Genomic DNA, 16471 nt, shown 5'->3' on the forward strand with positions numbered 1-16471 from the left:
TGTTAAACTTAAGGACCAAAACCTAAGTGCATACTTAAGGGACTATTTTTAACCAACCCTCATAGTTAAGGGCCATTTTTGTTAATTTATGGCAAACTTAAAGGACCAAAACCGCATGCATAGTTAAGGGACTATTTTGAACCTACTCTATTAGTTAAGGGACCATTTATGTCCTTTTCTCAACTTTTGACTCCGAAGCTATTTTTGGTAGTATGAAATCTTAAGATTAGCTGAAGTAAGGATATGAAACTCAACCAAAATAGCACTTTGAGAAGGCATATATTGATATCACTGTTGCAGATTTGAAACTAGCATAAACTCGACTAGGCAGGCATTCAGGAGTACGAACTAAACCAAACACAGCAACAGTATCCAGCACTGCCTGAACTAAGCTAAGACACTATAAAGACATAAACTAACGACTGATCAGCAAAACACGACTAGATTTGATTATGATATACGCTCTATTTGAATACCTTATACAATAACCAAGTCTTGGATTCAAACATATTCATGTTCATGCTAACATTATTCAAACAACACGATGAGGACCAGATTATCCATTAGACAACAGCAGCATACTAAACATAAATCAAACAAGAATCAAACCAATATGCCTAAATGTGTCTAGACTAATAACTGAACACAAAATCCGGCCGAATAGGAAGGGCAATTAGCAGAAACATGCACACACTAGCAATTCGGCACACATAACTATCAAGTAAGTAAAGTACTAAAATGAACTAGAAGGGAGGAGGGATTACCTTGTTCTAGTGCAGTGAACAAGGCTTTAAGTCCGATCTACCCTCGATTTTTAGGTAACAACAGAAGGGATAATCGATGTAAATATTTTCAAGAAAATGTTAAGGCGGCTAAAAAAAGAGAGCCCCTTTTCTGGTGTTCTTTTTCCGTATTTATAGAGTGAGGCTAGGGTTTTGTTTTAACTCCGATTTTGGCTCCAAACACAGTTCAAGGAGCCGTTTGAATTCAAAATCAAAACCTCTGAAGTTGATTTACTTTCAGAAATTTCAGAAGGGTTTTTTGGCACTTTACGTTGACCCGATCGTTGAAGATAGGAGAGAGAGAGGGTGCGGCGTTAGAGAAGAAGGAGAAAGAGATTAGGGTATGGAGCTGATGAGATGAAAAGGGGGAAGTGGGCCGGTCGGGTCGGGTCAAGGAGTATGGGCTGGACTGGGTAGTTTAGGATTGTGGGCTGTTGATGGGCTGCTATTTTGAGCTGATAAAAGGGTAAGTGGGCTGATAAATTTGTCCGAAAAATGGACTGAATTGTGGCCATTCCTCCTTTATTTTAATTATTCCTGAAACTTCTAATTTGTGGTAACCAAGCATTAACGATATATATTATGTGAAATTGAATAGTAATTAGTAGGTGATTTAACAAAGTAAAAATTAATTCAACGAGTACAAATCCTAAAATGAACGATGACGGACCATTTAAAAATTATGATAAAGTACTGCTAGTAATGTTTGAAAATAAAAGTAGCGAAAATAAAGTATTTAGCTCATCAATAAATTTAGAAGCCCGAGTATATAAAATTAAATGAAGGAAGGACAAAATTGGGTGTCAACACCTAACACTCCCCCTCTTGGTTTTCTAAACTCCTGAATCATGAATAAGGCTTAGTTTGAATGTACGAGATGTTACAATAACGATTGCTCAAATACCAATAAAATCCGTATTTGTTAGTAAATGTTCACTGGAGATTTTAGTCTTCCCTTCTGAAGGTCGAATCCGGTACATATATCTGATTAAGGTTGAAAAAATTTATATCATTTCACCACACCTTCATTGGTCTCCTCATTTCGGAAAAATAGGACTGTTGAAATGAGGAGATATTAGACCAACAATTACTACGTCTCAATCCCAAGCAAGTTGTGATCGACAGGAGATACTAAACTCTCCACAAAAGTTCCAACATTATCAAACCTATCAGGAATTCCATTAACTTCCTAATGTCTTACAAGTCACTTCCAAGTCTTTCCAAAGTCACGATACCAATGCTTGCTCGTCTAGCATTCACCTATAGATCACCTAGTGTGATTTTCTCTCCTTCGATGGTTTTGCGGGCTATTACACTGGAGCGGGATTTATCCTGTGTGCACCTAAAGAGTTGCGGCTGCTGGTTCTGTTATCATCAGGATATTGCCTAGTATTTGAAATAGATCACCTAGTGTGATTTTCTCTTCTTCGATGGTTTTGCGGGCTATTACACTGGAGTGAGATTTATCCTGTGCGCACCTAAAGAGTTGAGGCTGCTGGTTCTGTTATCATCAGGATATTGCCTAGTATTTGAAATCAATTGATACCATCAAACAAATACCGTTACACTCACTCACTGAATCAGTCTCAAGAACGAAAATCGAAGACAAAATTGATGTTGAAGTGCTTTCTGTGCTAGTCATTTCTCTTCTATCTTAGTTTTAAAAGCAGAGAATCTTGTATGGCTACTGCTTTGGCATATACTAATGATTTTAAGTTCCATAATTTTTAATCTATTTATATAATTAAACACATGCTGAGGTCCCATGCTTATTGAAACTTATAAATGTAATTTCTTGCACTTGAGAATAACCCTCTATGACTTATATGTAGCAACTTCTGTTCAAATTTACAGCTAGTTTTCTTGAACTCTGCATGAAATTGTAGAAGTTATTAGACTATAATGCAGAAATGCAGAACAGCAAAGTTCAAATGAGCTGTATATTTCAGTATGTCTCATCAACTGTCCTTCTTTATTGGCCTTAAATTTCAGTATTTCTTGTTAAACCAGATGATGACACGAAAATAACAGGACTTTTTCTTTGTTGATTCATATATCTATATATATCTAACTTGCTCAATCCCAAGCAAGTTAGAGTCGGCTATATGAATTCTCACTGTCCATATCACTCCATTGGATCCGTTTGTTCGATATTGAGATATAGCATAATGCAATACTAAAAGCAGGAAGAAATGATAAGCGCTGCTTTTCCCACGAGGGATTCCAGGTGGGAAGAGATCCATTGGACACTATTAACATCTCTCATCTGCTTTATGCAGACGACACATTTGATTTTTTGTGAAGCTGACAAAACTCAAGTTCTCAATCTTAATTTTACCCTCTTCATTTTTGAAGCCACATCTAGTTTGCACATTAACACATATCTGATTTGCACATCTATTAACCAACAATTGGAGCTCAAAACAATTGGTTCACCAAGAGGGTTAAATCAACACATGGCACTGGTCTTTGGAAAAATATCTCTAGGTACAGGGATGAGTTCTTCCAAAACATATCCTTCAGGGTTGGAAATGGAGCATATGTGAAGTTCTGGAAGGATAAATGGCTGGGAAGCATAGTGCTTAAAGACCTATATCCAGCACTTGACTCAATTGCATACAATCCTGAACTCACTATTGCTGACAATAGAGAGGGGAACATCTGGAGTATCACTTTAAGAAGGAACCTACAAGATTGGGCGTGTGAGGATTTTTTGAACTTATTAGCTTTGCTTGAGGGCCACAGCACAACAGAATCACAGCCAGACAGAACCTCATGGGGCAGTTCTAGTAAAGGCATATGCACAGTCAAGGCTGGCCATAAGCATCTATGCCCGCAGAATGGAATGATTAAAAACTGGCCTTGGAAACTTATTTGGAGGACTAAACTTCCCACTAAGGTGTCTGTTTTACATGGGCCAGCTTTATATGGTGCCGGTTTGAACCTAGATAATCTTAGCAGATGGAAAATTCAGTTGGTTAATAGATGCTACATGTGTCAGAGGAACATGAAGTCCAATGTCCATCTACTCATACACTGCCCAGTAGCAGCAGAACTTCGGAATTTCTTCTTCTCTCTTTTTAGACTGAGTTGGGTGCAGCCTCAGTCGATTAAAGATGCCTATGAAAGCTGGAGTTATTGCGGAGTTGATAAAGCCATCAAGAAGATCTGGATGATGATCCCAGCTACTAACTTTTGGTGTTTATGGAATGAAAGAAATCGAAGATGTTTTGATGGAATTTCAACTCCACCACACACTTCAAAGGCTAACTGTTTAATGAACCTCTACAGCTGGAGTAGCTTATATAGCCCTATTAATTTTTTGGATTTTGTTAGCTCCTTAAACTTAGCTTAGCTTAGCTACATATGTACTAGAGCTAGCACTACTTTGCATTTGTACCTATTCTGAATCTTCTTGATGCCTTTCAATGACATCTCTCTTACTTCATCTTAAAAAGAAGAGATACGCGCTACTTGTATCCAATACAAAACATCAAGATTAAAATACTTCTAAGCAAAACATGCTATATATACATCATTTCACCTCTGGGAAATTTGGAGATAAGGCTCTCCACAAAAATTCCCCCACTGTTTGGAATGTCCATAAATGAAAAAGATGGACTCTTGGTAATGAATGAAGGTAGGAATTCATGTGCGGATGCACATATATTTGAGGTCCCATGCTTATTCAACTTATGAATGAAAGTTCTTGTACTTGAGAATCCTCTGTGACTTACATGTAGCAACTTCTGTTCAAGTTCTATTGCTGGTTTTCTTGAACTTTACATGAAACTATAGGAGTTATTACAGTATATGCAGAAATGTAAAACAACAAAGTTCAAATGAGCTGTATATTTGAATGTCTTATCAACTGTTCATCTTTACTGGCCATAGATTTCAGTATTCCTCGTTAAAACAGATGATGATATGAAATTAACAAGGCTTTTTCTTTTCGTATTTAACTGGAACAAACTCATTCCTTTTTCTCCGCAATTCAAAATGTAATCTCCAACTAACATGATATTGACACGTGGTAGTTGGAGTCGAGTGTATATATATCCTCACTGTCCATGTCTTGCCATTTGAACCCGTCCGTCCAATATTCAGATGTAATATAATGCAATACTAGAAGCAAGAGTAAAAGACAAGTGCTACTTGTATACAATCTAAAACATCAACGAATCAATGTTCAAATACTCCATAACATGTTATATATACATCATTTCCCTTGTGTGAAATTTGGAAAATGACGGACTCTCCACAAAAGTTCCCACACTACAAATGAAGAAATGATAAAGTCCTACTCGTATACAATATAAAACATCAAGATTAAATACTCCTAAAAAAACTTCTTTTTTCCTTCGAGCATTCAGTGAATGGACCAACTAATTCAGATTTACACCGTAAAAAGTCCACTAGGAGATTATAGTGTTCCTTACCGAGGAGGATTCCATTCCGAAGGCTCGAACTCAATACCTCTGATTAAAGTTGAAAGAACTTGTACCAATCCACCACACTCTTCGTTAGTCTCCTCATTTCACTTGTCCTTACGAGACTACAACAACAACTACTACGCCTCAATCCCAAACAAGTTGGGGTCCGCCGGAGATACCAGACTCTCCACAAAAGTTCCCGCACTTTCAAAACTATCAGGAAGTCCATCAACTTCCAAGTCCCTTGATTCCTCTTCTTCCAAATTATAAACCATCAACTTCTCCCCATCCACATTCAACACAACTTCATCATCTCTCATAAAACACAAAGGTTTCAAAAAGTCATAAAAATCAATTCCATCAACACAAAACTTTGTCCAAGATTCCTCCACACCATAATCTTTCATCATCCAAATATCAACTCTATTACCCTCAACATTATCAACCATACAAAGACAACCCTTAAGAACCACAAGTTTATTGAACACAAATTTATCTTTATCAAGACTACTAGGAGCTGGCACTTCAACAAATTCCTCATCACTTAACACAAATGCACCAATAACAGATGAATAATCTGGCTTTTTACTAGCTAACCAATGCAAAGCACCATTCACAAAAACACCATTAGCATGCTCAGGAACAGCATGATCATAAGGTGAACTCTTAATTCTCTTCCAAGATCCATTTTTTAATGAATAAATATCCATAAACATGTCTAAAATATCAGGTTCAACTTCATTATCATGGTCATATCTAGAGATCATAACAATCTTGTAATCATCATTAACATAATCATATCCAAATCCATGCATACTAAAACTACCATATGGTTCAAGAGCTAAAGGGGAATTTGGGATTATCTTGAAATCTAAGGTTATGGGGTTTATTACAACTTTAGTGCCATCTTTATTCAAAATTAAAACCAACCCATTGCAAGAACCACAAATTTCAACAAATTGGTCACTTGGGGTTTGCTTAAAATTGATGGAATTTATAAAGATACAATTTTTATTGAAGGTTATAGTGTGAAAAATGTGAGAATTTGATAACAGAATGATTTTTTCAGGTTCTTGAAAGTGATTTGTGAAGTGAGTTTTGAGGAAATGTTCATCAGAAAGAAGAGAATTTAATGGATTTGATACACACCTTAATTGGCCTATGGATTTTACAGGTAATCTGCTAAAAATGTTGATTAAGAGTTCTTGAGGCAAGTTTGCACCATTGAAAATGGACATTTTTTGAGGATTTGAGGGAAATGGCTGACTTGATTTTGGTTTTTACCCTCCACTTGTTGGCAGTCACTTGTTATAAATAGAGTTTTTCTTCTTCTTTTTTTCCACCCGGTCTCGATACTCGATAGTTATATTTGCGTCCGACTAAATTTGCATTCGCATCAGAAAATCCCTCGTCGGGGGCAAAACTCTCCTAACAAACACTATATTGTTTAATGTTATTTTTAAGCCTGACTACTTAAGATTCATGTTAAAAGAATTTGCTTTTCAAAGAAAATACGAATAAATAATTTAAAGTTTATAAGTTGTGAGAATATCTTGCTTGCTATCTAATGCACGACTTATTTATATTATAGAATTTACAGTTTATTATATACATATGTTTAGTAATTTGAGTCAAGTTCTGGGATTGGAGGTCTTGCCGGTATGAAACTTATCTTTTCGAAATAAAGGATTGTCATCCTCTAGCCGAGTGTTTTTCATTTAATTTAAATCGAGTGATGGAGCCGATTATCAAAATGGCATTAAGGGCGATAAGATGTGACTTTCTTGATAAGGGAAAGAGAAGATGTCCCTCAAAATAATTGTTATCGAACACTCACATATTTTGCAGCTTCTATTTGAAATTTAACGTATTTTAAATTAAAATTCGAGATTTTTAATTATAGATAGAGGTCGGAGGATAATATATAAATTTAATTATATTCAACTAATTCTATTTATCTCGATAAGCTTCAAACACCAAAAAAGGATAGGTGTCAATGGTGATAATGATCTTTCGAAATGAAAAGCAAACGTGTCTTGCTACGTGTTGTAAAACATCATGCTACTATCTTTTTATAGTATGTTAGTGATACAATTACTTTGATTTTTGTATAGCATTGACAAATTCATTGATTTTTTTAGTTTTATTTTATAATATCTGCTTACAATTAATTTGTTCTTCAAAAAATCTTAGCATAGTTTAAAACTATTTATGGCAATCATCAAAATTTTGACAAGGTAATCTGATAATTTTGTGGCGATCTGCAAGAATTGTCAAACATTGGTGGCTAATTTTTGGTGACCTTTACCACAACTCTATTTTCGTAAAAGTTTTTCAAATGCAGTCAAAATTTAAACGGTGACACTAAAAAATTCTATACAGTCAAATCTCTATAATTGACATTCCTTATAACAATATTTCATTATCACGGTACATTTTTTGTAAAATTATCTCTCTATAGCAGCCATACTCAAATATTGCGTAATAATATTTTGCAAGAAATATATTATGTATAAAATAATATATTAAAATATTTATGGTAATATCACTAATGTCATGTAAATAGTAAATTTCAAATACGAATATCTAAACCTACTGCTACTTGTAGTGAGAATGTGAGATACAAGAGTCAATTGTTAAGCTCTTAGACAACCTTCAGGAGAAAGCTCTTGAATTCCCTTTTATTGAAAGTTTCGATAAAATCTTCGTCATTCAAATGTTATATTATCTCTAAGGGACATGAATTTATGAAACAACCTACAATTGTAGAATTCTTACGTCAAACTTGAAATATTTAAATTTTTAATTGTATATGTTCTTTATAGAGTTTACTTCTTTGTCGGTATAGTACAACTAGTTATGGATTTATTAATCTTTTCATTTTTTAATTGATAAACTATGAAAATCAATTGAGATTTTAAAGTTAACATGTATTTTTTTTTGTATATAGCATAAAAGTACAAAAAAATAATTTTGTGCGTATTTTTATTTATAGCAACTAAATGAGATCTAAACATCAAATGCCAATATACATACATAACAAAGACCTCACTACGGCAACCATGAAATATTCGGACAAACGCTGTCATTATAGAGAGGTTTGACTGTATGTGCAAATCACTCATTCAAATTCGTGTCGCGTAGGACCCAATAAAGAAGAAACACCCCCCACTAGAAATTTCTCAGCTTATAAAATTTTCAGTAAATAGTTTTTTCCTGCATTAATATTTGTTTGGTCGAAAAATTAAGGAAAAATAATCCCCAAATTGGAGTTTGTTATCAAAAAGTGTGACGATTTTCTTTTTAAAAAATTAAAGTAATTTTTAATATGTTTTTTTTTTCAAATTAAACATTATTACTATAGGAAATACATCAACCAATTTCTCTCTTGTACCCTTTACCAATAATCACTTCACCTGTATAAAAAAAATAAAAATTGGCACACTATAAGTAAGATACATTTATAATTTTGGTCCAAAAAAAAAAAAAACATTGGATTTGACTAGCAGAATTTATGTCTATAGAATTAGAGATACGTGAATTTAATTTGTTCACCAAAGGAATAATAATAACAATAATATTGCCATTAACAGAAACGAAATCTATTTTTTTTAATTATTAAATCTTTTTTACTTCTGTCTTGTTCAACACTCCTTATAAATTCTAAAATTTTCGGTATTTTTTTTTTTTTTTTTACCATTAAATAGTGTCTTGGTTGAGAAGAAATAGATATCCTACTTGTTTGAGGGACTAGCTAGGGTTTTCTCATTTAAGTTTAACTTATATATACTGATTTGTGTAAAGAATTTTTACACAATAACATAGTGATGGCTTTTCTCCACCTGGCTCGTAGATTTTCCACCAAATCCTCGATTTATTCTTCTTCGTGTTCTCGATTCTCATGCATCAACCGTCCTAAAGACCACTCCATAAACCCAAAAATATCGAGTTCTTTTTCTTCGATCTTCAATCGCAATTACAATTCAACAACTCCAAATAACTCTCCAAAATCCCGAGGTGATGATTCATCAAAATCATCATCATCATCATGGTCCACGTATTTTCTACTCGAGGCACAACACGACAACCCATCAAATTTATATCTGAGACGGATATCGTGCAATAAATCAAAGTCTCACCATAAAGAGTTTCTAGATGTATTACCCAAGGAGCTCTACAACATATCGCTCAAGGAATATCGTAAAGCAATCGCAATATTAATAAAATCGATGAATAATTTGTTGCCTCGTTACGCTTTTCACGACTTTTTTCCTCTTACTTATATCTGTACTTATATCTACTTTATTGGTGCAGCAGTAATGATACCATATCTGATCTATGTTATCTTTTCCCATTTGCATTTGTCAGCGGAACCGTTGAAAAGAATTGAACAATTAAAGGTACAACAAGAAATTGGTAACAGTATGTCAATTCAGAATATTGTTTTCCAACTTATTAAGGAAGTGAAAGAGTCTGATTATCATTATAGGAGAGTTAAATCATTACATAAGATGCTTCTTCTTGTACTTCTGATCATGTGTTTATGTGAAAAAGTGCCTATTCTTTTAGGCTAATATATAATAATATCTAACAGCTTATAGTTTGGATTGGATCATATTGTTACTTTAAATGCAACGTTTGTCTCGATTGTTACTTCAATTTATTATACCGTATTTCTTTTATGGAATAACTTATTTGATGTGATCGCATCCGAAACGATACAATTTATCCGAACGTTATATTCATTTAAATAATACAATAACAAGTTGTAAATATCTTGTTTGTAATCGAGAAATCTTTGAGTACTAACGTTGTCTTTATTGTTCGAACGAGTTGGTTGTTGGAGATTTGGAGAATGAATATAGGGAAATCGTGATGTTCACCAGCCTGTCCCTCAAATTGAAAATTTTCCACGTACCAATCAACCTTTAGTTTTCCTCTAACTTAATTCCCTTTGGATATCATTGAATTTACACAAGAGTCTACTTGTAACAAGTGTTTGGCCACAGAATTTCTCTAAAGCAAATGTGTTACTTGAATTTCACCTCTGGTCATCTAATCACATCAACCTCACAAATTTTAGATTTCAACACTAACAAACATTTCCCACAATTCATTGACAAAAATTAATGTAACAAACCAGAGTTCTCAACACATGCAAATATATATAATCACTGATAGTCAAATTACAACTATAATGTTCAAACTATCGAATTACAATGAAAAATACTGAAATCAAGTAACTAAGGATAGAAATAAGAATTTGAATGAGTAAGTTTAGACTTATAAAGTTTACTTGAAGAACATACAGTTTCTTCATAATAGCATACTCCTATTTGCTCTCAGAAACCGCTATTTATCAACCGGGATCCCAAACATAACTACTTAATCCGATGTTAAGCTGCTTTGTCAATATTTGTCCAGGCCCATTCATAACATTTAGTCCTATGTCTTTTTTTGGGTACTCAACTGCATGATATCCTTTTTCTCTATTCTCAATTTCTCACATACGTTCCTCTAAAGAGCAATATTATATTACTTGCAATGAACTATAGATTTCACAAAAGAGTGCTTATTTTTCTCGCATATATTCCACTGAAAGCAAGTTACAGCACTGAGCTATTCACAAAGTAATATTGCCACAGAAAATTTAAAAGCAAAATGTAGAGTTGTCAACCTCAACAGCAGGCTTAGTGCTTCTCTACCTTAATTTATACAGATATACGTACCCGCGTGATGCACGAATAATATCAAAGAGAAGTATTCATAAAAAATTGTTATGCTTGGAGAATAGTGAAACCACAAAGTTGTACGAAAAGAATATGTTTCGTGCCGAAAAATACTTGCTAAAAATGTAATAATGTGTTTGAGAAGATTCGTCTTTTAAAGCCATTGGATCATTGTATCTCTAGCACCTTTTTTGCTTATTGCAATCTACATGTTGAATGGAACAATAGTATACAAATTAAATCAAAGCTCGAATCGTCGAACTTCACTTCAATTCTTCATCGAACTTTTATATGCTTTCCAAGCTACATAACATACAGAGAAATCAACAATTCATCGAATATACTAACGCTGATATGTATGAATAACAAATCAAACATTCAAATTCCAAAATAGATAATTAGAAAGGTGAAATCCTCAACCAATAATTTTTCTTAAAAGAGAAAGATCAAGAAAAGATACGTTAAGTTGCGGAAATTCTCTTATTAAATTGGTTAATATGATGTTCACTGTCTTGATGGAGTAGCTTCTTCTTCAATTTCCCAGTATTGAAGCCAACTATTAAAAATCAATAACTAAAGACACAATACTGCTTCAATAGTCTACACCTTTAGTATCCGATCTTCTTCTTTTTCGTCAACATGGTACAATCCTATTTCAGAAGAGGGAAAAATATAAGTATGAGATCACGACAAGTGAATAGATAAAAAACATGAACAATAGATAATTTTTGGCATAATACCTAAACAGACCCTCAAACTTGGCCTTAGCTGACAAGTATGTCCTCCAATTTTGAGTGTGCACAAGTAGGCACCTCAAATTGTATAAAGTTGAACATGTAAACACAAATGTTGATGTGACACATAAATTTTGGAGGTGTCTGGATGATCATTTTGTAGGTGTCTAGATGATCATTTTGTAAGTTGGAGTGTTCAACTGACAAAGTGGAGATAAGTTGAGGTGCCTACTTGTCCACACCTAAAATTGAAAGACATCCTTGCTAGCTGAAGCCAAGTTTTGAGAGATTATGTATTATTGCATAATTTTTTCGAGATGAATAATGTATCGAGGCACCAAAAAAAAGGATAGGTGTCAGTGGTGATAGCGATATTTCGAGATGAAAACATACATGTCTTGCTACGTGTAGCAAAATATCATGCTACTATCTTTAATTTTATAGTTCTTTTTTTTTTGGTAGGAAAGATAAAACTTGTATATTAGATTAAGGATGTGTACATGAGAGATCACATATTATACCATCAGAGTGAGTGCTGCTAGATTGAGCTGCTACACTACCATTAGCTTTACACTGAGGCGACCGGGTGGCGTGGCACTCCCACGCCACTACATAGATCCGCCCTTGCCTACCGGCTTCAACTTCCCGTGGCTAGTAAGGGAACTTTAATCTAATTGCAGATCCATTTCAAGTATTTATAGATCTTATAAAGAGTTGTAAATTCTACATGAACGTGATTTGTACTTGCCACGTTACCCAAAAGTATCCAATAAATTCTATAGGCTAGCCGCTCCATCAGTGTTAAGCTTGTAGTAACCTTTATGGGAGGAATCCAATGAATGGTTAAGTTAATATAATTATTGAAAATTTTGAACATTGAAACTTAGTTAAATTTAATGAAGTACTATATATGAATTTTTGCTACGTTAGTAAATGCAGCATCTTCGTGTTACTCCACCTTGAACTTCTGTTGCTGCGAACTTCCAATGTAGTAGTAGTAAAAACGGGATTGTTATTTTCTCTTAAAATAATATAAAATAAATCGGAAATGTCAAGCAAAATCTTTGATCCTGCATAAATATTAAGATCTGGATGATTAACAATCAAATTTTCATTAAATGCAAAGAGGGCTAAGTAAGCTACATATATAAATATGAGTTTAAATTTGTACACATTAGTGTATCAATCTTTTATCGAGAAAGAAAAAAAGAGTTTGTGCACGTTCAAAAGTTCATAAGGTAATATTACTTAAGAAGTTATTGTAGTTACCTTTGAAATTACCCGATGAGGTAAAAAATTAGAATTTCATTAGAGACAAATGAATTTAATTTGTTCGCCAAAAGGAATAATAATAATAATAATATTAATACAAAAGAATTCTAATCTTTTTCATTATTAATCCCTATAATTTACTAGTCGACGTTTCTATAATTAACCTTCTGTTTGTACAACACCGCTTATAAATTTTAAAACTTTGAGTAAATATTTTCTTGGTTTTCCTTTTTTTTTTTTTTTTTTTTTTTTTTTGGGACCAATAAATAGTGTCTTGGTTGATAAGAAATAGATATCCTAGTTGTTAGAGGACTAGGGTTTTCTTGTTATTTGAGTTTATATATATATATATATATTAAGAGTTTAAGTAATAAACAACATTAACGTAAAGTTTTTTTTACATAATATGTGAATCAAACCAATGGCTTATCTCGCTCGTAGATTTTCCACCAAATCCAATCTTTATTCTTCTTCTGCTTCTCAATTCTCATACATCAAACATTCTAAAGATCAATGTTTAAACTCGAAAATCTTGAGTTCCTTTTCTTCAATCTTCAATCGCAACTACAACTCAACCACCCCATCTTCTTTTCTCAAAAATAACCCTTCAAAATCTTGTTTAAATCCAACAAAAATCGCGAGTTTCTTTTCATCAATCTTCAATTGCACTTACAACTCAACAACTCCAAATTTTTCTTCTTTCAACCATGATGATACATCAAAATCATCATTGTCCTCACCCCCTCTCCTCCTGAATGATAGTAGCACGTATTTTCTATCCGGGGCACGACATGACAACCCATCAAATTTAGAAAAGAGACGAATATCGTGCTATAAATCCAACTCGTATCATAAAGAGTTTCTTGATGTATTACCAAAGGAGCTCTACAACATAACACCCGAGGAGTTTCATAAATCAATGGAGATATTGTTAAGGTCAACGGAGACATTGAAAACATCCTATGGAACTAAGGCATTTATTTCTCTAGCTATATGGATTTCATTATGGTTTTGGGACTTTATTGGTTCTGCAGCAATAATACCAACGGGGATTTATTTTTGTCTGTGGCTTTATAGGATATCAAAGGCAAATATGTTTTGCGAGAAGGTTAAGAAATTAAAGTTACAACATGAAGTTGATAACAATATCCCAATTCAGAATATTGTTTTTGAAATCATCAAGGAAGTGAAGGATTCAGATTCTAGTTATAGGTTGGCTAAATACTTTGATGTTGTATTTTCACTTGTAATTGTGTTATTTGGTATGGCGGGGGAAGACCTTACTGATAAGATTATAAGGGGTATGTTTAGGGGTATGTTGTGGTTGTTGATGTTGTTTTTGTTGTTTGTTTTCTTATCTTAGGTTTTCTTATTTGGAAATCTGAATTTTTTTATTGGTTATTGGAATTTTTCCTTATTGGATGTTATTTTACTATGTTTGACCTTAAATCTTAGGTCTTAAGGCTTCATTGTTGATAACAACTTCAATGCTTGCATGAATATTTTATTTGAATGATTGCGGTGGGCATGAGAAATATTATTAAGTTAATTTGATATGAGTATTTTATTTGGATGTTCATCCTTGTGAGAAGGAGGAGCTGAACTTATTTGTTCAACATCGAAAATCCGAAATAATCAGATATCCGATCGGAACTTAAAAAAAAAAAAAAAAAAAAAAAAAACTCAATCTTAAACTTATTTGGATTGGACTTAGACTGCAATTTCTTAAATATCAAAATCGAAAATTCAAATTAAAGTTTTCATATTCAATCCGAATTGTCCAAGTGTCCAACCCTAATTATATGTACGATTATTGTTTTAGACTAAAATACCTAGATATATTTTTCTTTTTCTTTCTTTTTTATTTTTTCTCTCATTCATTAACTTTTTACTGCCCGCCCCTAATTGTAGGTTAATGGTGTTTTCCTTTTTACTCTAATTCTCTACCCCTTTTTTTTTTTGTATAACCGACAAATGCGTGAGTACTAATGGTGTATATGTTTTTCTCTACTTGAATATTAGGCAGTATCCTCATGTTTCTCTTAGGTGTTTGGACATGCGATTCCATGTCATGAGATGAAATCCCAAATCATCCAAAAAAGCATGATTTGGGATTTCAAATCATGATTTCAAAATTTTTAAATGTAAAACTTGACCCATAAGTTTATATTTTGTGAAAAAAAGACCATAAGTTGGTAAATATTTTAAACAATTACTCCCACCAAGCATTTACCAACCTCATTAACTTCGTACCATGCAGAAGGATTATATTAAAGAGTAGTTACATTACAATTCATGTTAACTTTTCCTTTTTATTAAATTAAAGTTTGATTAATTGATGTTGTGTTTTTTTTACAAAGGTCTTCTAGTAGCGTATTAATTTTAGGGATAACTACATGGCATAACATATTTATATTTAGTAGCTATAGTTTAAAATAATTACATCCCATAACTAATTATAATATGTTAAATATAACTTATAGCTACATATATATACAAAGTAGAATACCCCATATCACATTATTCACTTCCAACCTAAACCTCTCATCTCTCTTTCTCCCCTCTCCCGTACCCCCCTACCCACTGCTCCGGCGAGGAGTTTCCAGCCCCGTCTTCTCCGGCGAGGAACAATCAGGCAATTTTCAATTTTCAACCTTCTCATCCAGTTGGCGTCCCTTCTTCTCATAAACCTTCTCATAACTGAATTGATGCCATCTCCAACTTGCTGTTTGACTTTAAAAATACCATTGATTTAGGAATTTCATAATTTTACTGATAATTATAAGATTTTATTCGAGAATGATTTTGTTGACTGCGAAACTGGCCGACGGTGTTGTTGTTGTTGACGGCGAACTGGCCGACGGTGGCTTTTGACAGTCAGGTCCGGTTAGATCTTGGCCAGAACTGACCGGATATACTCAGTTCTGCTCAGATTTTCTTTGCCGGAATCTAACCGACGGTGACTTTTCCGGTCAGATTCTGGTGCCGGATCTGGAAAATCATGTTTCTTTTTTAGTGTATTCATTAATTTTTTAGCATACAATCCAGTGTATTCATTATTTTTTTGGCATACAATTCAGTGTTTTGTGTATTTTATTTTCTTGTATTATGTTTTTGAGTGTATTCGTTAATTTTATTTCTTGTATACAAATGAATACATTGATTTTTGAAGTGTATACAAATGAATAGAGTGAATTTTATTTCTTTGTATTCAATTTTTGAGTGTATTCGTTAACTTTTTTTAGTGCAAAATTTTGTGTTTTGTATACAACCGATTAAATATAATAAAGTGAATATATTGTAAAAGTAATTCTAATGAATACAGTTGAGTTGAATACATTTAAATTGAATACAAAATTCAAAGAAATCTTAATGACTGTATTCATGAATACAGCGACGCAAATACAATGAGTAACAAGTGCTGAGTTTTGCTATATGTTTGCTACGTCATGTAAATAGGTAAAATGTAGCTAAAATGCATAAATAAGGCCTTCCAAGTTAGTCATTTATGAAATTTTCCC

The 16471-nt window shown here is 33.2% G+C and overlaps 2 protein-coding genes across 2 annotated transcripts; one reads left to right on the forward strand and one right to left on the reverse strand.

The window, feature by feature from the left end:
• The first annotated feature begins 2974 nt into the window (after positions 1–2974).
• Positions 2975–4137, forward strand: LOC132039260 (uncharacterized). Its single transcript, XM_059429786.1, has 2 exons — positions 2975–3009; positions 3270–4137. Exons 1-2 carry the CDS (start codon positions 2975–2977, stop codon positions 4135–4137), a joined length of 903 nt encoding a protein of 300 aa, XP_059285769.1.
• Positions 4138–4920: 783 nt separating this feature from the next.
• On the reverse strand, positions 4921–6509 carry LOC132040616 (F-box/kelch-repeat protein At3g06240-like). The gene has a single exon (XM_059431272.1). It carries the CDS (start codon positions 6451–6453, stop codon positions 5353–5355), a length of 1101 nt encoding a protein of 366 aa, XP_059287255.1. The 5' UTR covers positions 6454–6509; the 3' UTR covers positions 4921–5352.
• Positions 6510–16471: the final 9962 nt, after the last annotated feature.

This window comes from Lycium ferocissimum, chromosome 12 (genome assembly GCF_029784015.1).
Source record: "Lycium ferocissimum isolate CSIRO_LF1 chromosome 12, AGI_CSIRO_Lferr_CH_V1, whole genome shotgun sequence".
Taxonomy (NCBI): Eukaryota; Viridiplantae; Streptophyta; class Magnoliopsida; order Solanales; family Solanaceae; genus Lycium; species Lycium ferocissimum.